At 49.1% G+C, this 23,611-nt stretch overlaps 1 protein-coding gene and 1 long non-coding RNA gene across 2 annotated transcripts; one reads left to right on the top strand and one right to left on the bottom strand.

The window, feature by feature from the left end:
* Positions 1-14,426: 14,426 nt before the first annotated feature.
* Positions 14,427-14,750, top strand: LOC141371433 (large ribosomal subunit protein eL42-like). Its single transcript, XM_073886618.1, has one exon. The coding sequence runs from the start codon at positions 14,427-14,429 to the stop codon at positions 14,748-14,750; it is 324 nt and encodes a 107-aa protein (XP_073742719.1).
* Positions 14,751-15,351: 601 nt separating this feature from the next.
* On the bottom strand, positions 15,352-22,653 carry LOC141371424 (uncharacterized). Its single transcript, XR_012376377.1, has 5 exons — positions 22,605-22,653; positions 20,019-20,051; positions 17,755-17,895; positions 17,365-17,512; positions 15,352-15,470 (listed from the first exon to the last, which is right to left on the bottom strand). It is a non-coding gene; the product is annotated as an uncharacterized lncRNA (long non-coding RNA).
* Positions 22,654-23,611: the final 958 nt, after the last annotated feature.

Here is a 23,611-nt window from a genome sequence, read left to right as displayed (position 1 = left end):
TGCCAACCCATCAGGGTGGCTGAAGCTAAAAGACAGATGGTGCTAAATTTGGGGGAGGATATGGAAGCCCAGGAGGTATCAACTGGTAAAATCACTTTGGGAATCTATCAAACAGAATCTCCTGAAGCTGAGCTCAGAAATTCCACTCCTAGGAAAATACCAAAAGAATCTGCATGCAACGGAGAAATCAAAGGTGCTATACCATGTTCCGGAAAGCTTGTCGGGCATGAGACCGCAGACAGACCGTTGTCACAGGCAACAGGCCTGACTTGCAAACAATGATGAGCGAAAGAAGGCAAACACAAAAGAAGACACGTTCTGTGATTCTGTGCCTGTGAAGTTCAAAACCAGGGGAAACTAACCTGTAATATCAGAAGACTAGGCTGTGGTTATCTCTGCTGGTAGAGACTGGGAGCTGCCATGAGGGAGCTTGAGTATTGAGGGGGAATACTCTGTTTCTTTCTGGGAGGCAGACATCAGGGTATTCTCTGTGATAATTTTTTAAATTTAAATTATATTAGTTAACGTACAGTGCAATATTGGTTTCTGGAGTAGGGTTCAGTGATTCATCGCTTACGTACAACACCCAGTGCTCATGACAACAGGTGCCCTCCTTAATACCCATCCCCCATCTTGCCCATCCCCCACCCATGTGATAATTTGTTGCATTTTCCTCAATGGGATACTTCAGCGAAATTTTCCCTTTGATTTTTTTTTTTTTTTTAATGTTTCCCCGGGTGATAAAGCTAAAGCCCATTTTCTGGGCTAAAGGGAAGACGTTTTTCAGAGAAAACCTACAGAGCAGTGGATGGGAAAGGGGCTACCCTTCCATGAAGTCCACCGGAGTCTCAGAAGAATTTGGAAGAAGCATCATTCCCAGAAATGTGGCCCAGAGAGATCAGAACAAAAGGAAGCAATTTTCTAAAAAGAGACTGGATCTTATTTTCTCTATTATACACTCACAGCGTTCCTAACTGCGCTGTGGGGAATTTGCAGGGAGTGCCAGGTAAGTTCTCTCAAGCCCTGAAGTCCTGTTAATTAAACATTAAACATGTTTTCTATAGGATTCGTCTGCAGATACCCTTTATTGGATTCCTCGGGGCTCCCAAGCTCTGCAGCTCCTCGTGTGTCCTCCTGATGCAGTTTTTGAATGTGGGTGAGGTCCGGAGCCGACGGCCAAGAAAGAATTCTTGAGACGTCTTTGGTGCAAAAAGGTGGTTTTATTAGGGCACGGACACAGGACTGGGGTGGGGAGGCAGAAAGAGCTGTTGCCCCGGGGTTGTGAGGGGTGACAGATTATACAGTTGGGAGTTGGGGGAGCTAAGGGAAAAGGGAGGCTTGCAAAAGAACTTTCCTATGCTAAAGAGGACCTACAAGGTATTGGAAGCCTTGCCCTTGTCAAGCTCAGGTTGTTTTTCCCTCTAGCAAAGCATTTATGTTGAGACAGGAGTTTCCTGGAGGAAGGTTATACCCTGCCTCAAATATCTGTCACTGGGCTACAGGTTAGAAGGAAATTTAATTTGACCTGCATTTCCTTTGACCTTGGTTTTCTACATCACTATTGGGGGGGGGGGCAATGTTAGGGCTCCAGGAAATTGAATCTATGGACCTCCAGCAATAACCTAACTTCCAGGTTTTCTTGTAAATTTCTTGTAAATCACGAAGACATTTGTAAACTGCTGGAGACTCCTGTCCTGCAGGACTGTGATCTTTTTAAGTTAAACTTTTGTTTTTCCCTCCCCTTACTTTTAGGGCAGCCAGAAGTGCCTGAGGAATGTCGCACAGGACCCCCCTCCCTGCGGGTGGTGGGGTGGGGTAGAGGGGATGGGTTGTGGGGTGTCAGCTTCTGTTCCCCTTCTCACTCCTGGCTGTGGGCAAAATTGTACCCGTGTCCTCTTGCCAGGTGTCCACACTTTCTGGCTTCTGGTTTGCTTCTCAAACTTGGTTCCAGAAACCTCTGTTCTCAGAACCAGTGGGGATATAGATAGGTGGGGGCAGGGGGGGGGAATGACGGAAAGATACGTGGACGGATGGATGGACAGGAGGAAACAGAATCTTAAAAAACTGTATTGGAGTTTGGAAGCTGGATAATTTGGGGGCAGGAGGGAAGATTCTGGAGGGCACGAAAGTACAGAGAATGTATGCGGAAAGGAGTGACAGGCCACGAGAGTCTTCTGAGGGATGGAGGACCGTGTCCTGTCCACCCAGCTGGGAGGGGAGAGCGTGCCGGACAGGTGGGCAGAGGGAGGGACTAACACTGGGGGTGCAGCCAGCTGAGACCCCAGTTAATGATTATAAAGCACTTAGCATAGTGCCTGGCATATAACAAAAATGCATTTGAATTTCTCTCTCTCACCTTTTTTTAAAAAAGATTGTATTTATTTATTCATGAGAGACAGAGAGAGAGGCAGAGGGAGAAGCAGGCTCCCAAGGAGCAGGGAGTCTGATGCGGGACTCGATCCCAGGACCCTGGGATCATGACCTGAGCTGAAGGCAGACGCTTAACCATCTGAGCCACCCAGGCTCCCTGAATTTCTCTCTCTTATATATATTTTCTGTTTGCCTTTGTTGCTCCTGCCTGTCTTATCTCTTATGTCTCTCCTCTGTTTTCTGGGAATAACCTCAGAGCTGCTCCAAGGTGGCAAGATCCTGCCACGGCTCACCTCTCCATCCTCCCCTTTCTGCCTGACTGGCTTCTTCCTGCCCCTAAAAGAAGCTAAGCTCTGGGACCAAGGCCAGTGGTAGGGGCCCAGGTGGATGAAGGAGGCATTCCCCTACAGAGATGGTTCTCAAAGTATGGTCCCTGATTCAGACCAGCTGCATCAGCATCATCTGAGAACTTGTCTGAAGTGCAAATTCGGGGTCCCGCCCCCAGACCTGTTGAATCAGAAATTGGTCGGGGGAGGGTCGGGGGAGGCCCAGGTAGTCTGGATTTTAACAAGCCTTCTAGGGGATTCTGATGTGCACAGATTTTGAAAATCACTGCCAGGGAGGTGCTAGGGAGGGAATCTGGTTCTCCAGGCAATTATAATGTGTGATCTCTTATCAAGGGTGGAGACCAAACAAGTCAGGAAACGACAGATGTTGGCGGGGATGTGGAGAAAGGGGAACCCTCCTACACTGTTGGTGGGAATGCAAGCTGGTGCAGCCACTCTGGAAAACAGTGTGGAGGTTCCTCAAACTGTTGAAAATAGAGCTACCATACGATCCAGCAATTGCACCACTGGGTATTTACCACAAAGATACAAATGTAGGGATCCGAAGGGGTACGTGCACCCCAGTGTTTATAGCAGCAATGTCCCCAATAGCCAGACTGTGGAAAGAGCCCAGATGTCCATCGACAGATGAATGGATAAAGAAGAGGTGGTATATATACACAATGGAATATTATGCAGCCACCAAAAGGAATGAGATCTTGCCATTTGCAATGACGTGGATGGAACTGGAGGGTGTTATGCTGAGTGAAATAAGTCAATCAGAGAAAGACATGTATCATATGACCTCACTGATACGAGGAATTCTTTTTTTTTTTAAAGATTTCACTTATTTATTTGAGAGAGAGAATGAGAGAGAGCACGAGAGGGAAGAGGGTCAGAGGGAGAAGCAGACTCCCCGCCGAGCAGGGAGCCCGATGCGGGACTCAATCCCGGGACTCCAGGATCATGACCTGAGCCGAAGGCAGTCGCCTAACCAACTGAGCCACCCAGGCACCCGATATGAGGAATTCTTAATCTCAGGAAACAAACTGAGGGTTGCTGGAGTGGTTGGGGGTGGGAGGGATGGGGTGGCTGGGTGATAGACACTGGGGAGGGTATGTGCTATGGTGAGCGCTGTGAATTGTGCAAGACTGATGAATCACAGATCTGTACTTCTGAAACAAATAATGCAATATATGTTAAGAAAAAAAAAGTTAGCAGGAGGGGAAGAATGAAGGGGAGTAAGTCAGAGGGGGAGACGAACCATGAGAGATGATGGACTCTGAAAAACAAACTGAGGGTTCTAGAGGGGAGGGGGTTGGGGGGATGGGTTAGCCTGGTGATGGGTATTAAAGAGGGCACGTTCTGCGTGGAGCCCTGGGTGTTATGCACAAACAATGAATCATGGAGCACTACATCATAAACTAATGATGTAATGTATGGTGATTAACATAACAATAAAAAATAAAAAAAAGGGTGGAGACCAGGCAGATACCCAGTGACTCTGCCCTGGGTGGGGGAACAAAGCTGTGGGGTCAGGGGTGGGTTCTCCCGGCTGCTGTGACAGGTTCTCTCCGGAGCAGAAACACGAACACTGTCCAAACCGCCAAAGAGACGGCTGTTCCCCACGCAGGTAGCACGGGTGACACTTTCCATGCTAACCATGGCTCCCGACCCTGCACCTCCTCACCTTCTAGATGAGACCCCTGATCGTAGCATGACCTCCGTTCCTCCACATAATCCAACCCAGAGCACAGCCTCGCTTCCTTCCTTAAAAAATTGTGGTAAAATAGGGGCTCCTGGCTCAGTGGGTTGAGCATCCGATTCTTGGCTTTGGCTCAGGTCACGATCTCAGGGTCGTGGGATCGAGCCCCCCCACCCCCATCAAGACTCCATGCTCCGCACAGAGTCCGCTTGAGATTCTCTGCCTCTTCCTCTGCCCGCCCCGCCCCCAGCTTGCGCGCTCTCTCTAAAATAAAATAATCTTTTTTTAAAAACTGCGGTAAGGGCGCCTGGGTGGCTCAGTTGGTTGGGCGACTGCCTTCGGCTCAGGTCATGATCCTGGGGTCCCGGGCTCGGGTCCCGCATCGGGCTCCCCACTCGGCGGGGAGTCTGCTTCTCCCTCTGACCCTCTTCCCTCTCGTGCTCTCTATCTCTCATTCTCTCTCTCTCAAATTTAAAAAAAATAATAATAAAAGAAAAGAAACATTTAAAAAATAAAAAATAAAAACTGCGGTAAAATCTACAGAATGCAAAATGTATCCCTTTTACCATTTTTAAATGCACAATTCAGTGGTGTTAAGTACTTTCACAATGTTATGTGACCATCACCATCATCCACCCCCCAGGCCAGGGTTTTTTCCATCGTCCCAAACTGAAACCGTTTCCATTAAGCACTAACTCCCCACGCCCCCCCCCCCCCCCCCCCCGGCCCCCTGTAACCCGGCATCTCCTTTCTGTCTCTTGCTGTACAAGTATCTGCTTGGGTCCCTGACTTCAATTCTTTTTTTTAAAGATTTTATTTATGGGGCGCCTGGGTGGCTCAGTCGTTAAGCGTCTGCCTTCGGCTCAGGTCATGATCCCAGGGTCCTGGGATCGAGCCCCTGCATCGGGCTCCCTGCTCCGCGGGAAGCCTGCTTCTCCCTCTCCCACTCCCCCTGCTTGTGTTCCCTCTCTCGCTGTGTCTCTCTCTGTCAAATAAATAAATAAAATCTTTAAAAATAAATAAGTAAAGATTTTATTTATTTGTCAGAAAGAGAGCGAGAGAGAAAGCACAGCAGGGGGAGTGGCAGGCAGAGGGAGAGGGAGAAGCCGACTCCCAGCTGAAGGCAGGGAGCCCGATGTGGGGCTCGATCCCAGGACCCTGGGATTATGACCTGAGCCGAAGGCAAATGCTTAACTGACTGAGCCACCCAGGCGTCCCCCTGACCTTGATTCTTTTGCGCATAAAAATCACTTTTCTTTGAACCTCCCGCCCCATAAAATACAAGCCCATGTCCTGTATGGGTTCTTTCAAACACCCTCTTACCGAGATGCCCCTAGGTATGAGATGATAAACCCACATGTGCTCAACTCCTGACGTCCTCCTGACGGCCCTCGGCTGAGGGACACTGACAGCTAGCACCATGTCTGTCTCAGAAACCAACCTACACTCCAAAAGCATGAGACAGACTCCCCATCCCACTGTTATGGGACAGAGGACAGGCTCCGAACTCAGGTTTGGCTGTTTGCTGCCGGAAAGCCAATACTCAAGACACAAGTGTTGGTGGGAAAGGAAAGGTGGCCTTATTGAGGAGGCTGGTGACTGGGGATGAATGTCTCAAAGACCACCCTCTTCGTCGGGGGTGTGGGGGGGGAAGCCAGAGGGTTTAAAGGGGAAGGTACAGAAAATGGGGAGGGGGCTGCATGCTCAGTAGCTGACCATCTGTCCTTGCAAGGCTTCCAGATTCCCCCAGTAATCGGCCAGTCATCAAGGCTCCCAGGTGTCTCCCAGTAAAGGCTGGTCTGTCAGCCCAACAACCTGCATCCAGACTCTTCCCTGCACCAGGAACCGATCATTGAGGACACCCCTGGCTGTTTTCCAGGGCCTCCCCTTCTGGAACGTCTGGTCCTTTGTGCCTCAAAGCCAGTGGCCTGTAGGATCTCAAGGAAGTAGGCTAGTTTGTTCTGCTACAAACTGTGGGGTTTAGGTCAGCAAGCAAGCAGCTTGAACAAGTTAACCCTTAAGATAGGTGGGAGTGCTCTTACGGTCCCACCCGCCAACCCAGGTGAGACCCTTCTTCTCAATCCGGGCCAATCTCATCTACAAAATGGTACATTTAATTTCTTTTAAAAATGAGAGAGGGAGCCTGCTTCTCCCTCTCCCTCTGTCTCCCCGCCCCCCACCCCCCGTGGGTGCTCACCGTTTCTCCTGCTCGCTCTCCCTCTCTCTCAGATAAATAAATCTTTCAGAAAAAAAAAAAAGAGAGAGCGAAATTGGCCTCTGGTCACGCTTTATACACCAAGGAAATTGCTAGACGCTCCCTTGTGGACAGCAGAGCCGTTGACTTGGTGACCCGTGTGTTCTCACCTGCCCAAGAAGGAGAAAAAGATGTCCAATTAAGGCAGAATCTTGCCAGAAAGGAAGGGGCACGGTGTCCACTTACGGTAGAATACCACCGTGAAGTACTGGGGCAAACCTCGAATGACGACATCCCTTTGCTTTGCCTCATTTTGTGTCTGATCACCTATCCTAAGTACCCTTCCTCTCTCACTGATGACAATAAAAGCCCTCCCCGGGACCTGAGCCTTGTAAGCCGTCTTCTCCCCCGACTCGAGTCCCGAGCAGACCCTACGCCAGGGAGGATCCTCGCTCAGTCCGATGTCTAGATGTGGGTCTGTGCAGCTTGAGAGGCTGGCTCCCTGGGCCCCGAGCTCCTGAGTCCAGCACACAGAGCAGCCCCCGCTCATCCATTCACTAAGAGGAAGGGGCAGCCGTCCACCGACACCCCCGTCGGGCTCCATCCCGTAGGAAAACCAGCAGCACGGACCCCAAACCACCACCGGGGCCAGCATGTCTGAGCACCCCTCTGTCCAGGACTCGGGGGCCACTTAGAGAAGGGACCAGAAGGCAAGAGTGGTGTTGGGGGGCAAGGGGAGAGGCTGCTGGACCGGCCGGGCAGGAGAGGATGGAGGCTGGACGGGGGAAGTGGGGGGCTGGGGCTCCCAGGACTGGGAAGGGATGGGATGACCCCAGGGCACTGGCTGGAGGGGCCCTTTCCTGGGACGGGGACCCCGCACCATGGGCAGCGTGGGGTTCCCGGGGCGAGAGCCCCCTGAGGGTGCGACCAAGGCTGTCTTGCCACTGAGGTCCCAGCCCCCAGCCCCCAGCCCCGCCCCCACCCACAGGGGGGAAAGGATTACTCACTCACTGTGACTCCTCCAGGGGTGGGGCTGAGGGCGCGTGAGAGAGGGAGAGTCCCAGGACCCTCAGGCTGGGTCTGGGTGGGCACAGCTTGCCGGTGGGTGGGATTTAAGCCCCAGGTCCCGTGGGCCGAGCCTCACACGCAGCAGCCGAGGAGTGGCAAGGATGCAGGAGCCCTACCGTCCCGCAGGTGCGCCTGGGCCTGCCTGAGCGGCCTGGGCCAGGGGTGGGTTGTCGGGCCGGCCGCTGTGGCCGAGGCTGGGGAGGCCCCCTGTCCGGGGTGGAGGGGGATCCCACACTGTGCTGTGGGGACTTCTGTGGAGCTGCTGCGTGGACTTAAATTCTTGGGGTGGGCCGAGCAGAGGACCTGGTGGGTGCTCGTCCCCTGCAAGTGTGAGGGAGGCTTTGGCCGTTGGTGGGAGGGGCCGGGGGGCCGGGCGAGGTGGGAGCCCACCTGAGGCAGCAACCTGGCTGAGCCTGGGGCGCCCACCGTGCCTGCCTTCCATGGCTGTGGGCCCTGGAATCACAAGACCGGAGCTGTTATCAGGCCCATTTCAAGGACGTGGACGCTGAGGCCCAGACGCACCCAGGGACTCGGGCTGGAAGGGGGAGAGCGGGCTGGGGGCTGTCCCTGGCTTGTCTGACCCCGTTTCTCCTTCGGCCAGGCCCCCCAGCACCCCAAAGGCTCCCAAGGCCCAGGAAGAAGCGCACGGTGTACCTCAAGGAGCAGCTGCAGGAGCTGAGGAAATACTTCACGATGAACCATTACCCGAACTATGGGGAACGCCTCACCCTGGCGGCCAGACTCGACCTGGATGAACATCAAGTGCAGGTACGACCCCCCCCTCGCCCCCTGTGTCCCCAGTCTTCACAAGATCCACGAAGAAGGTGGCACTTCCTGGGGGCTGAGCCCTCCCCCGCTACCGCTGAGCAGACTGAGGCCAGAGGGCCCCACAAAGTTAGCAAGGGGCCCCGTGTGTAGACCGAGGGCTGGACTCCAAGTTCACCTCAACCCCTGTGCTGTCCAAACCAGCCAACGTGATCCTGCCCGGACTGAAGCCCTAATGGATCTCCAGGCACCAGCGCTCGGGGCCTCCGTGAGGTGGGAGACCCTCTTCGGCAGGCTCCTTCCTGGCACCCTGGGCTCCAGGGTGCCCACACCCTGCCCCTCCTACCCTCTGCACCCTCTGCTGCACCCCAGGGGCCTTGAATTGGGCCTGGGGCCATAGCGGTAGGAGGCCCGCTTTTTTTCTCCGGAGCAGTCCCACCCCTGGGATGAGGCAAGCCCGTTCACGCCTCCTCCCAGGCCCCTCTGTCCCTCCCTCCAGGTGTGGTTCAAGAACCGCAGGGCCAAGCACTCCAGGCTGCAGGGACTGCCCATGGGGCGAGGTTGGGGAGCCCCTGCTGTGCCCCGGGGCCGCAGAGACCCCGCATCTGTCCTTGCTCCGTCCCCTTCCCTGTCCCCGCCCGGGCCCCGGTTGGGGTCCCTGCTTGCCCCGCCTTCCCAGGGATCACAGGCATCTCCAGTGTGGTTCAGCACAGCCCCACGCGGGTCCCTGCCCGGCGGGACCCAGAGCGGTGCTCCTGGGAGCATGTCCCTGCCGCCCAGGCCCCGTCCCAGCCCCGGATCCAGCCAGGCCTCAGGGCTCCCCTGCCTCGGACTCTCTCCAGACCCCATGCTGGCCCCCAATTTCACAGGCCTCCTTTTGCCCCAAGACCCCTTGGAGGAACCCTCCTTCCCCTTGATGTCCAGATCCCAAGAGGGAGATGACCCTGCGGATGACAGTGACTCAGAACTCAGGAGGTTACTGGATTTATGAGGGAATCTGTCCCCACGGAGTCCTGTAGTTCCCACAGGGCCAGAGGGGACTAGGGTGTCCTCCATCTTCGTGCGCGGCCTCCATGTGGGTGGGGACAGCGGTGGCGGGTCGGGCTGCACCCCGGATTACTCCTCTGCAGCGGGAACACAGCCCCGTTCATCCCACCCGCCGAGGCAGCATCTCGTGTTCACTGTGGTCACCACCCGTCATGCTGCTGTGAGTGTTCCCACTGGTACTTAGGGCGCCTGTGGGCATTTCTGCAGGATCCCAGGCGTCCCATAGAACCTCTGCTTCCCTTCCTCTGTTTGCTTCGTGGATGCGCCGAGAGCTTTCTAAAGGCCTCAAGCAACCTCCCTGGGAACTTAATCAAAAATTGCATGAAATCCGTAAATGGTTTGGGGATGAATTGACATCTTTACCATACGGAGTGCTCCAATCTAAGGATATTACTTATCGTTCATTTCGTTGTTTACAAAGACTCTCCACCAAATGTTCTTCTTTAAGCACAGAGGTGTTATAGACATCTTTCTGGAGGTTTAGATGTAGTATTTTTTTTTTAAGATTTTATTTATTTGTCAGAGAGAGAGAGAGAGCGCCCACAAACAGGGGAAGAGGCAGGCAGAGGGAGAAGCAGGCTCCCCACTGAGCAGGGAGCCCAACGAGGGGCTCGATCCCAGGATCCTGGGACCCGAGCTGAAGGCAGATGCTTAACCAACTGAGCCACCCAGGCGTCCGTTTAGTTGTAGTATTTTATCTCTTGTGCCTGACTTTTTAGATGATAAGTGAAAATTTTATTTTTCCAATCTGTTTGTCCTGTATCTAGGATTCAGCTGATATATTTACTTTGTATCCAGGAACCTGGTTCAATGCTTTTAATTCTAATGACTTAACCTGGACCTTGTTTGGGGAATTGATACTTTGTAATAAAATTCATGGTCCTCTTGTAAACACTTTCTCCTGAAGAGTCAGCTAGAGTTGTGCCTTTCTTTGACATTCCCAACCATCCCCTCCAGGAGAATCTCTCACCCCTTCTCCCGGCCCCTTTGTCTCCCCCTCCCAAACTTCTGCTACCCCCCTGTGGCCCTCCTGTCTCCTGGGTCTCCCCACAGCTGTTTCTCTGACCCTGTCCTGGTCCCATTTAGCAAATGCTCCAATCCTCTTAAGCCAGGCCAGCCTCAGCAGAGCAGAGAGAGAATTAGATCAGATTTGGGGGGAGGGACACTCATGTGATCGGCTCTCCGGGGCGGGGTGTGTGTGTGTGTGTGTGTGGTATGGGGATGTGGAGACACTGCCAAGATGTACTGAAAGCCTCTCCTTATCTGACAGACCCTGGTAAGGATGTACACACAAACCACCGAAACCCGACCCCAGTTGTCCCTGGGAGAAATCTAATTTTGCATCTATCCCAGGAGACGAGCTGAGACAAGTAGCATTTCTGAGGGCTTCCCGGGGATGGAGGGTAGGGGGTTAGATGAGATTCAGACTCACACCCTGGGCAGGGGGAGGGAGGCTGGTGACCCTGGGAACCCCCAGGCACCCAGCAGCCACCACCAAATGGCAAATGGATGGATTTTGTAACATTGGAGACAGTTTGCTTTTGCCCTGACTGGCTGCACAGGAAGTGAGTGGATTAAGTAGCACAGACTCCCCCCTTCCCACCTTTCCAATTACATTTGACCTCTTACCTAAGCAGCCCCAGCCCCCCTACCCCCCCCCCCTGAATCCAAGAACTTTTGTTATCCCCCAGGAAACTTTCCTGGGCTGTGTCCGGACCATCCCCAAGGGAAGCATCTGGGCCCTCCACTCAGCTCAGGAAGGGGGTGGGGATGGTAACTTCTCAAAAAGGCAGGTCTTGGGACTTCCCTATATCTATCCCTCAAGGTAGCCCCCGAGAAGGATTTCTCTGTTTTCCAACTTGTAGCAAAATAAATAAGTAAATAAATAAATAAAATTTAAAAATGATGGCGCTGTGGATCATTCAATCATGTGGCCAGTCGATACTGTTGATCTGGTGGGACCCATGGGGATCCTTATGATCCAGAGTGCTCCCTCTTTGGTGGTTTTCACGGTGATCCTTTTAGGTCCATTGGCATCCACGGCATCAGTGGTAGAGGTAAGAATCTACTGCGTTTTACTCTGGCGAAGGTGAAGCTTTCAGACTCAGCCGCAGGGTATGGAGGATAAGAAATCCCGATACATGAAGAATCCATTGTTTGCACCTTCCACAAATGGGCTGAGTTCGAGAAGCTCAATTCTCCTCTGGGTGCTCTGGGTTGGAGACGGAGGTGGTGTGGGGAGAAGTGTGTTTACCTGGTGGGGAGTGGGGAGAGGGGAGAAGGAAGTCAAGCAGAAACCCTGGTGGGACTGGAAGTGAGGGGCCATTTGCCAGAAGGGACAGACGGGCTCTCTGAATCAGCAGGCGCAGAGGAAACCCATTTTGAGATATCCAGGGAATGGCATGGGATAGATTTGGCCCCAGGGACACAAGATGTTCCATATCCTGGAGGAAGAAAGTGTGGCAAGGATGCAAAGAACATAGCCACTGTCCAGGTGGCTGGAGGAATGATCACAGTTTCTAGTCTCAACTTCTTGGAGAAAATAGAAGAGGTAACCCATCTCCTAGGAGCAACAAACTGAGCCTCTGAGTCTCCTCTGGTGCAGATGATGGAGCACTGTATGAGTTGGACACAATCATCCGCCAGAGACCCAGGGGTGCTGGCTCCTCCACCTGGCCAGAGGGAAGGTGGGACATTCGATACCTCACCTGGATTAATCTGGCACCTGCTCACGGGAGCCCTCTATCCAACCTGCCGAGGAACCTAGCTCCCTCCAGCTCCAGGTCTGCCAGAGTCTCTCAGGTCCCTGCAGGGCACTCATCTCAGGGAGGCTGCTCCAGTTAGACAACCCCTTTCAGTCCAGATCCCTGGTTTGGCTCCAGTACATGCAGGTGGGGCCTGAGACTCTGTATTTCTCAGTTCCCACGTGATGCTCACGCGGCTGGGCTGGGTACTACCATTTGAAAACCACTGTTCTAAATCATGTGTCTCAAACTTTGCCACCCACTGGGGGTTTTAATATTCCCATAGTCCCGGCCAATTAAGCAATGTCTCTAGGGTAGGACCCGGGCACCGGGAGTCTAATGTGCAAAGCTTGAGATCTGTTCTCAGTCAAATCTCTGCTGAGGAGGGCGCCTGGGTGGCTCAGATGGTTAAGCATCTTCCTTCCGCTCAGGTCATGATCCCAGGGTCCTGGGATGGAGCCCGGAGTCAGGCTTCCTGCTCAGCAGGGATCTGCTTCTCCCTCTTCTGCCTCTCTCCCCGGCTCATGCTCTCTCTCTCCCTTTCTCTCTCAAAAAAAATCCAAATCTCTGTTGAGGAGTAGATGGACTCAGGGAGTTGAATATCGCTGTCATTATTAAGACCATACCAGACTTCACTTTACTAAAAGAAAATTCAGAATTGCTGTATCTGATTATCCCTTTTGCTAAAATCCATCTAAAAAAAATCAAGTGCCACAAAAATACAGGTTTTTAAAGGTAGTTGTTTTTTATAGTAAACGAACACAGTATCCACTAGTGACTTTGCTTGTAAAAAAAAAAAAAAGAACACCATTTTTTTTACTCTTTACTTGAAATTCCTCTAAATAAGTGCCTAACAGGAAATACCTCTAAACTAGTGTACCTTTAACATTGTTGTTACAGTAAACAACGTGCCTAGAGACACAGGTCAGATCAAAGATGGGGTTCATTCAGGGCCACCCTGGGGGGAACAGAGAAACGGGGTGTGCACATACCTGTTGTAACAGCCTGAGGCCACCAGGGGTCACCCACACACCGCTCTTCTGAGCCTGGACCTTGGGCTTGGATGGGAGAGATGCTCCCAGTCCTTGGTGTATACCCGTCAGAAATGGGGTACACCAAGACACGTACAGAAAGATACAGTCGAAGGTGCATTAAGGATTATAAACCCAAGCTAGCAACTTCTCAAATGCCCGTCAGGAATAAAACGGATAAAATAAGTTTCGGTGTATTCGCCCAGTGAAATAACTGTTAGGTGAGCTCGAATCTCAGGAATGTGATGATGGTCAAGGGAGCCAGACACAGAATATGACACTGATCTGACGGCGAGCAGGCAACTTGGTAAGAGGCTGCTTGCTTTCCATTTTGCATTTCTGCTGGTGTTATGGCTTGAAGTTTGTGCCCCTTTCAAATTCTTATCTAGAAAACCTAATGCCCACAGTGATGGTATTAGGAGGTGGGGGGCCTTTGGGAGGTGATTAAGTCAGGGGGGTGGATGGATTGATTAGGAGTGGGCTCTTATAAGAGAGGACCCAGAGCGCTAGCTCCCCCTCTTCTGCCCTGTTCAGAGACAAGCAGAAGTCTACCCCTCTCCCCTCCCCCAAAAGAGGGCCCTCACCGGATCATGCTGGTGCCTTGATCTCAGACCTCCAGCCTCCTGCACTGTGAGAAATAAACTTCTGTTGTTCTGTTGTTTATAAGCCACCCTGTCTTGGGTGTTTTGTTATAGAACTCACCCAGTGTCTCAGTGTGGTTTTATTTATTTTTATTATTTTAAAAAATATTTTATTTGTCAGAAAGAGAGAGAGAGAGAGAGCACAAGCAGGGGGAGCAGCAGAGGGAGGAGAAGCAGGCTCCGCACTGAGCAAGGACCCCAATGCGGGACTCGATTCCAGGACCCCAGGATCATGACCTGAGCCCAAGGCAGACGCTTAACCAGCTGAGGCACCCAGGCGCCCCAGAAATGATCTGTTTCTTAGTCTGGTTGTCAGTTACATGGACTGTTTAGTTTGTGAAAATTCGTCTCTACATACATCACCTATGTCTTTATATAATATACATATTAATGGCTAAGTGAAGTGTGGTATATCCATGGAATGGACTAGTACTTGGCCATAAAAAAGAAATGAAGTATTGATACATGTGCTACAAAGTGGATGAACCTCAAAAACATCATTCTAGCTTTCTGTGCCGGTAGCTCTCTCGCAAACATGGTGAACGTTCCTAAACCCGCCGGACTTTTCTGCAAGAAGTGTGGCAAGCACCTACCCCACAAAGTGACACAATACAAGAAAGGCAAAGATTCTCTTTATGCCAGGGAAAGTGGCGTTATGACGTTATGGAAGCAGAGTGACTATGGTGGGCAGACTAAGCCGATTTTCCGGAAAAAGGCTAAATCTACAAAGAAGATTGTGTTGAGGCTTGAATGTGTTGAGCCCAACTGCAGATTTAAGAGAATGCTGGCTATTAAGAGATGCAAGCATTTTGAACTGGGAGGAGCTAAGAAGAGAAAGGGCCAAGTGATCCAGTTCTAAGCTTCATATTTTGTTATATTATGAAGACAATAAAATCTTGAGGTTATGTTCACTTCAAAAAAAAAAATTACTCTCAGTGAAGGAAGCCAGACACAAAAGGTCACGTATTGTAGGATTCCACTTATATGAAACATCTGGAATGGGCCAATCCATAGCAACAGACAGAAGATGAGTGGTGGCCAGGGGCTGGAGGAGGGGCGAGGGGGAACTGTCTGCTTACTGGGTATGGGGTTTTCTTCCACGGTGATGAACATGTTTTGGATCTAGATAGAGGTGGTGGTTGCGCAGCATCACAACTATACAAAATGCCAATGAATTGTTCACATTACAATGGGTAATTCTATGTCATACATTTTACCTCAAAAAAATTAAAAGTGAGTATTATACTTTCATTTAAAAATTGCATGAGGGAAAGCTTGAGTCTCTGAGAACTTACTTAACTCACCAAAGTTTATACAGTTAGCAATTCACCAGGATCTTGATTTGAATGCAAGCTCCTCCCCACAAATGTCCTACTGGTTCCCCGCCCTAGCGCGGTCAGCCTTGCAATGATTACCATTAAGCATTGGCCGTGCCTTTTTTCAACGAAAGGAGTCATCCACAGGGAAGAGACGCTAAATCTTTATTGTCACAATAATCAGGGAAACGATATATTCTGAGAGGTGGCTGATGAATCCTACAAATTCTGTCTCTTCAAGGACACCAAGACTTATTTAAAGACTGTGGAAGAAAAACAGAGATTAGGATAGTATCACAGTCTGTCACCCTCCAAGACAGGATGATCAGTTGCCTCTCCAACGGGAGATCTGGTCTACCCCTCAGAACTAACTAGCATGAGTAAGTAGAGCAGGAGAACGACAGGTGCATTGATCAGTGGCCATAGGAAGGTTTAAGGCTTTCTCTCTCACTCTCAAATTTAATACACCACTATTGATCATTTTAATTTATTGGTTATTTAACACAAGTTACATAGTCTCTTATTTGAACAAATTTACTAAATTGGTAATTTTCAGTGTTTAGAAAGTTATAAATAGGCAGGCCAATAATGCTGACGAGGATAATTTGGAATAACCTAAAATGTCACACCCACACTTGAGATGCACATACCCTTTGACCCAGTGATTCCACTCAGTTATTCTAATAATAAATTGTAAAAAGCCAACCCTCACACACTCACTTAAAAATCAATGTAGAAAGTACCCAATAAAGACAAGCAGGTTATCCTTTCATAGAATAGTATATCTGTATTTTGAATTTGGTGAAAGCATGAAGAAAAGTGAGGTAGGTTTATGAATTCAGGTGGAAAAATCGCCATAATGTGTATATTTAAATGAAGATCAAGTCACAGAACAAAAGGGATAGTATTATTCATTCATGTTTTAAAGGACCTTAAAATTGTTATCTTTGTGTAAATGCATGGAATAAACCCGGAAGAACACATCCTGAGCAGCTGGTTGGATTTCCCGCCATGGAAGAGAGTAGGAAGCAAGGAGGCAATATGAGCGGGACAGGGAGGGGGGATGTTTTACTCCCCATATTCACGTGCTGCCTCAATGTTTAAGTGAGCATCTGTTCATGAATCACTTGTGTAAATCAAAATCAGTATTTAAAAAAATAAAAGTCAGGGGTGCCTGGGTGGCTCAGTCAGTTAAGCATCTGCCTTCAGCTCAGGTCATGATCTCGATGGGCATATTCTCGATGTCTGTTTCCACATCCATAAAAAGGCGATTTTGGTGGGGAAAGAGGTAATGAGTGGAAATCTAATAACTGAGCCTATCATAGGGGCTCATTTAATGGGACCAGTTAGTAAGTGCTCTCTGCACAAAACCTCATAAAGATGATGGGATTTAACACTGAGTTTGGGTATAACCTATCCCTTTGAGCCTTGTTTCCTCATTTCTCTGTGGGCATAATGACACCTGTAATCATTCCCCAAGGTCATCATGAAGGCTGACTGAGACACTATTGTACACTCAATAAAATCCTCACTGTAATTCAAGAGCACAGAGATGAGTGAGCTCTCCATGGTCTGTTGACCAGGCTCTTCTTCCCGCATCTTCTTTTCAATGGAAACTGACCTCATTTCTTCATCCTCATGGGGTCAAGGACAGATCATTCAACCCAGGGGCCAGCAAGATAGAGCTCAGAGGCCAAATCCAACCTGCCATCTGTTTTTATGACCCTTGAGCTATTGGTTTTCTTATTTTTAAGTGGCTAACTGAAAATAAAAGTCAAAAGGTGATTGATACTTTGTGACACCTGAAAATTATATGAGATTCAAACTTCAGGGTCTATAAGTTAAGTTTTATTGGAATACAGCCATGTTCATTTGTTTTTTATTGCCTGTGACTACTTTTGTGCTACTGGGCAGAGTTGAGTGTGTGAGAGACCATAAGACCTATGTGCCTAAAATACTTATGAATGGGCCCTTTACAGGAAACTTTTGCTGACCCCCAATCTAATCCATCACTGGGTAATGTAGACCCCAAGCTTCCCTTTCCATTAACCTAGAAGGTTCCCCACTTTAAGAGACCCCCGCAACACACACACACACACACACACACACACACACACACACACACACACACACACCTTTCTTCCCCAGCCAACTTACTCATGAGGAGAGCATTGCTTCCATTTTCCATCTTGGTTATAATTTTTTGTCAGTGAGCACCAACTCCGATTCAAAACATAGCCCTCCTTGGTGCATTTGTGAAAGAGTTTTCTTCTGTAGAAGAAGGGGAAGGTACACTTGGGGGGATCTGCAGAGAAAGGAAGGAGCAGAAGGGGAAATATGAACATGGCACGTTTTAAGATCAACCATCACTAAACTCACCACACATGCTTTGTCTACCACACCCAACTCTTTTCAAAGTGGTCAACACATGGAGAACAGTCAGGATTCGGACTTAGGTATATCCAACACCAAAGTCACTTAGCCAGCTACTATCAGTCGCTTCTCGGATCCTTGGCATCCAAGACAGCCCCTCATAGTGATGCTCACCTTGCCCGGTACAGTATCGCCATCTGCCTTGGAATTTCTTGTCGAGTGAACACCAATCATAATCGCTGTGGATGGAGATGCAGTTGTAGTAGATGGTGTCACCATACAGAAATGGAAAGACGCAGGTACTGTTAACAAACTCTGGAAAAGAGGAAACATGCTGGGTGTGGGGCAAGCTTGCAAAGGGAATTGACTTTCTAACACCTGCCCCAATTATCTGCACCATGCTTGCCCACCCACTGCCCCGCGTCCAAATGTGGTTGGTCTCGCTAATTGTCTTCCCTGTGTGTGGCACAAAATACACGTGACCAGAGGGCCCACACATCACCTCCTAAGCCAAAATTCTTGAGTCTTTCTCCTAGTCTCATTTCTCCCTCTCTCCTAGAAAAGTAATCTGTTAGCTTGCCAGAGTTGGCTCCTGAGTATCTCTCAAAGCTATCCACCTATCTCTGCACTTTTATCACTACCTAGCATCGCACCTTGCCTTGACTATGACAATAACTTATTTCTGGATGCCTCCAACCTGTTTGTCCCATCAGTTCTCCACACTGCAGGGAGAATGTTCATTCTCAAAGACCAGCCTGCCCCTGACCCCAACCTATTAATACCCCCCTGCTCTTAGGATCAGAAGTAGCATTGAAATGGCTTATGATATTCTGCTTGATCTTAGACTTCAGGCCTCACCTTGGATCACCCTTCCTGTGTTTTCTCTGCTCACACTTTGTTAGGTGTCCTGCGTGTGCCACCATCTTTCTTGCCTTGGGGATTTTGACATGATTTTCTCTGCTTGGCAGGAACACTACACACCCTCTGCCTCTTTACCCTCTTAGGTTCAGCCTAGATGTGAATCTCTATGGAACTTTCTGGAACATCCAAACTATGCTAGATCCACTTATATTGCACTTTCGTACAGGTTCCCATTCCTTATAATTATTTAATGCATAATGACTTGTTCAGGGTCTTTCTCATTTGTCAGAAGTGACCCCATGTATCTTGTTCAAAGCTAGACCCATGATATCAAGCGATAGGGACTGGCACACAATAGAGACTTAATGAATAAATATTGGTTGGCCCTTCATAAGCCTGAAGTAATTTTGACATAAGATTAATGTATTGTTATCATTTAACAATTATTATTTATTGATATGTGTTATTTATATTTATTACTTAATAATATTTATTAACAATTATGTTTCCAACCTTATTATGTTATTTAACCATGTTATTTGTTATTTTGATGTTTATTATTTAATATTTTAAATTATTTAACAATGTGTATAGCATTAGTTATTGTTATGTTTATTATTAATTAGTTATTATTATGTATTTATATAATATAGCTTACTCTCTGCCAGACATATTACACATAGTTTACAAGTACTAATGCATTTAATGATATCCTCACATTAGTCCAGGGAACTGTCATGAGGCTCCTGCTAAGGTCAGCTTTGGTCCTCAGCATGTGATCCCTACGCATAGACACCCTGCTGTCTGCCGACTACCCTGAAAATAGCTTTCTTCTGACTCCAAAGCCAAGAGGGCTGAAGGGCCACATTTTCCAGTACATACTCCAGGCTACGTTGGTTCAACCCCTAAACAAGTGATTGGTAATTGAAGCAGTTAAGAAACCAACCAACATTTTGGGACTCAAGTTTCCCTTTCACTGGCTTGACTACCCGACAAAGTGTTCCCACATCTCCATTTCTCTCGAAACCCCCGATTTCATGAGTGCGTAGGTTAAAACCAGTCATCCACATGTGGAAACGGTCCACTTCTTCCAAGAACTGAGACACTGAGGCAACGTTATCTATGGTGAGCACGTAAGAGTTCCATGATTAACTTTCTAACTTAAAAAGCAGATACAAAAGATCACATGTAGGATTCCATTTATATGAAATGTCCAGAAAAGACCAATCTATAGAGATGGAAAGGAGACTCATGGTGCTTGTGCCTGAGGATGGGGATGGGGAGGTGATGGCAAATGGATACAAGGGCTCTTCTTGGGGTGACGAACATGTTCTAGAACTGGATTGTGGTGATGTTTATACTCTAATGTAAATTTACTAAAAATCATTGAATGGTACACTTGAAATGGGTGAATTTTATCAATATGTGAGTTGGCTGTCATGACTAGGGAGGGCCTTTAGTGCCAGAAGAATAGCAAAAGAAAGAGCAAAATGGTGGAAAGTGCAAGGAGTTTCAAGAACATGATATTGGTGTGGCTAACATTTGAGACGCTAATGAATAGAGAGATGTCTCCTTACCTAGGACCGGAGGGTGTAAATGGGTAATCAATTCTGAAAGAGAAAAAAATGGGTAAAATTTAGACCACCTCCTAAAATACTCCGTTCCTAGACTAATGACTATAAAAGATTTTATTTTTATATTATTATTATTTATTTGAGAGAGTAAGAGAGCGGGGAGGGTCTGAGGGAGAAGCAGACTCCCTGCTGAGCGGGGAGCCTAATGCAGGACTCAATCCCGGGACTCCAGGATCATGACCTGAGCCAAAAGCAGTCACTTAGCCCACTGGGCCACCCAGGTGCCTGACTAATGACTATTAAAATACCTTGAAGTACATGTAGCCAACTGCCTTCGTGTTGCAGAAAAACCCATGCTATCACATTCTGGATGACTTGTGGTCACTCCCCATGGGGGCGGGCTGTCTCATATCTACCCAAGAAAGGCCCATTAACTTAACTCAGGTGTTAAAGACTCAAGGTCTTTCTCGGAGTAAGTTCGAGTAAATCTAGTGTCACCCAACTTCTACCCATTGGTTGAAATTCCACAAGGCTGAAGATTGGAGGGAACGTTGTAGCTTTTGCCCACATCAACGTTTCAAGAAAACAACCTGTTTGTTCAGTGTAGCCTCAGTGGTGATTTTGTTCTGTTGTGTTTTCACTTCTTGGAAAATTTTGCTCTTGTATCATCCCTGAGCCTGTTCTAGGGAGTAAGGTTAGACCATAAAAGCCAGGTTAGGCCTTGCTAAAGACTAGAAGGGAAATATGAAGGCTTGTTACCCAATAACATTGACAATGTCTAATGCGCTGTTGCTATGTTCCAGCTACTCTCCTCAGTTGACCTTCAAAACAGCCCTAGGAGAGGTTCTAATTTAGAGCTCTCTCTTTCTCCCCATTCCCCCAAAAGTTTACAGTTGAGAAAACAGGAACAGAGAGAGTCAGGTGACCACCAACTGGTGGGAACCAGGTCCAAAGTCAAGAAGTCTGGCTTCAGAGGCTGTGTTCTGAACATGATATTGATACTATCTTGGAATTGTCACTTCCCTGCGCAAGTGACTTAATCCATGAGTCTCACTTTGTCTCTGATACAACAATGCTAATTTGTAGGTTCAAATGAGACTCTAACTCAGGAGCTACTGTGCGGTGTGTCTGGCATCCATGTTAGGGGATTGCAGCCCTGCTCTTCAGAAAGAAGCTAAAAACATGTCAACAATTTTGAAGGCATGGTTAAATAAGTGGTCATTGGGGTGGTTTTTTAGGTGCCCGCCTTTGTATTTAGCACCTTATGCCAATTATCTCATTTTTTTTTTAATTTTTTTTTTTATAGATTTTATTTATTTATTTGAGAGAGAGAATGAGATAGAGAGAGAGCACGAGAGGGAAGAGAGTCAGAGGGAGAAGCAGACTCCCTGCTGAGCAGGGAGCCTGATGCGGGACTCGATCCCGGGACTCCAGGATCATGACCTGAGCCGAAGGCAGTCGCTTAACCAACTGAGCCACCCAGGCGCCCGCCAATTATCTCATTGACACTGATGCTTGCCCCTGTAAGGTTGGGATTATTATATATTTATCAGTTACGTATTAATAATGACCTCTATTTTGTAGATACACAAATGGAGGTGTACAGAGGGAAATCACTTTCACAGCCACAAAACTAAACAGTTCAGGTACTCACGCTCCAGAAACTGAGCCTCTAAAATGATCCTGCCTCTGGGGGGTGCTCTTTCTGTCCCTGAAACCCTCCTAGGAGCTGCCACAAAGCTGAGCCCCCTCTGTGTCCTGGTGGTGAGTTAGGATACTTTTAGCATAAAACCACAGGTGCTGACATTTCATTACAAACTCCAGCTGTCACTGGGTGAGTTTTCTGCTTTGTCTATCACACTGCTCTTGGCTTTACCAACACAATGGCTAATGTTCGCCCACCTCTCATCTCTGCTGTCTGTAATCCCCACAGCCTTCTCATTTTACAGGTGAAAGAGCAGAGAGAGACTTTCACCCAAACATTGTCCACAGTCAAAAATGGGTGCAGCCCGGGTTCATGTCCACCTTGGTCTGGTTCCAGGGTACTGGCTATTTCTTTCAGACCCCGGTGCCCCCAGAAATGGTCCTTGGCCATTCCCACCTATTGATATGGCAGAATACGACCAAATCCTTACAGATCTTCTGTCCCCGTGCTTTAGGTCATTAGCACATCACGCCTCCGGCCAAATATGACTATTTTTACCATTTGAGAAATGGTTTTGACCCCTCCCACCTGGTCCTCCAGGTCCTCCTCCAGCTAATGATGCTGGAGAAACACCAGCATGGATACTGACTGAGGACCTACAGTACGCCCACTGGGTTTTGAGAAAAGGAAAAACAAAGCTGCCCGACATCCAAAAGCCTGGCCCCTACTGCTCCCTGTGCCACAGATTACCAACCACACCCGTCCCTGGGCTGAAATGGGTGGCGGCTGCTTCTTGACCGACTGACTACCTTCCTCCTCCTTCTGGTCTGCCTTCCCCTCAGAGAGGATTTGTGGACACCCAGGCACAGAATCACCCCTGCTCCCTGGGAGCACTCAATGGAATCAACTCCGGCTTCTCTGACCCAGGCCCCCAAACCTCCCACCTGGAGCCCAAACCACGGAGCCGGTTCCAGCACCCTCGACGTGGACTGCTCTTGGTACCCGGCGCATGCGCGGTCTCCCTGGCTCCCGAGAGCGGGGAAACTAACGCGGACCCCTCGTGCGTGCATGCAGGGCAGGACCGTTCCAGGGGTTTTGCCTACCGTTTCTGCTTTAATCCTTACCCCAGCGACGTGAGATAAAGATCACTTCCTGTCTACTGAATTTGTTTCCTGGGGAGGCAATTTATACGGTTCAAACGGCAACCAAGTTACAAAAGGGAAATCGTGAAAGAGAACTTTCCAAAATAGCATATAATAAATGTCCTCTTTCTCTTCTTTCTGTTTTTTTTTTTAATTGTGGTAAGAACATTCTGCATTAGATCTACCTTCTTAACACATGTTCAAGTCCACATTACAGTCCTGCCGACTGCAGGCAGACCGCCCTCATCCTGCACCTACTAAACAGCAAGCCCCCGGCTCCCTTCTCCCCAGCCTTGGCGTTCGCCCCTCTGCCCTGTGTTTCTGGGAATCTGACAATTTCAGACACTTGATATAAGCGGAGCCTCCACACCCTCTATTTTGCACCAGCTGTTATGCTGTATGTCAAAGACCCCAGAGACGGTTGGGGGAATCTGTTTTCTGCCCTGCTCACCCACAACCGCTGCATCCCCAGGTCTCCCCTTCCTGCCGACCCCAGCTCCCCTCCTTCACCCACCTGCTTTCAGCTCACTCACACAGACAGCCAAGGACAGCCAGCTCACTAGACTTCTCATCACCTCCAGTTATCTGCAGACGGCCTGCCCCCGGAGCAGACGTTGCCTCTGGTTTATAGGCTCTGCTTCTGCCCCTCCCACGAGAGCTGCTCTCTCACTGCACAGGGCACCAGGACTGACTCCACGGCAGGTTCTCCGTGCCCTAACTCGCGGGGTGCATAGAAGAATCAGGAACATCCACCTGGGAATGCACTATAGCAGCATGCTGAGAGTGGGCTCCCTGCACTAGCTCCAACC

The sequence above is a fragment of the Callorhinus ursinus genome, unplaced genomic scaffold, assembly GCF_003265705.2.
Source record: "Callorhinus ursinus isolate GAN/ISIS: 27379988/994484 unplaced genomic scaffold, GSC_fseal_2.0 scaffold71, whole genome shotgun sequence".
Classification (NCBI taxonomy): Eukaryota; Metazoa; Chordata; class Mammalia; order Carnivora; family Otariidae; genus Callorhinus; species Callorhinus ursinus.
The sequence above is the reverse complement of the archived record's forward strand: the minus strand, read 5'-3'. Positions and strand labels throughout refer to the sequence as shown.

Coding starts and splice junctions, on each gene's coding strand:
- LOC141371433 (XM_073886618.1), top strand. CDS start 14,427: ATGGTGAACGTTCCTAAACCCGCCGGACTTTTCTGCAAGAAGTGTGGC.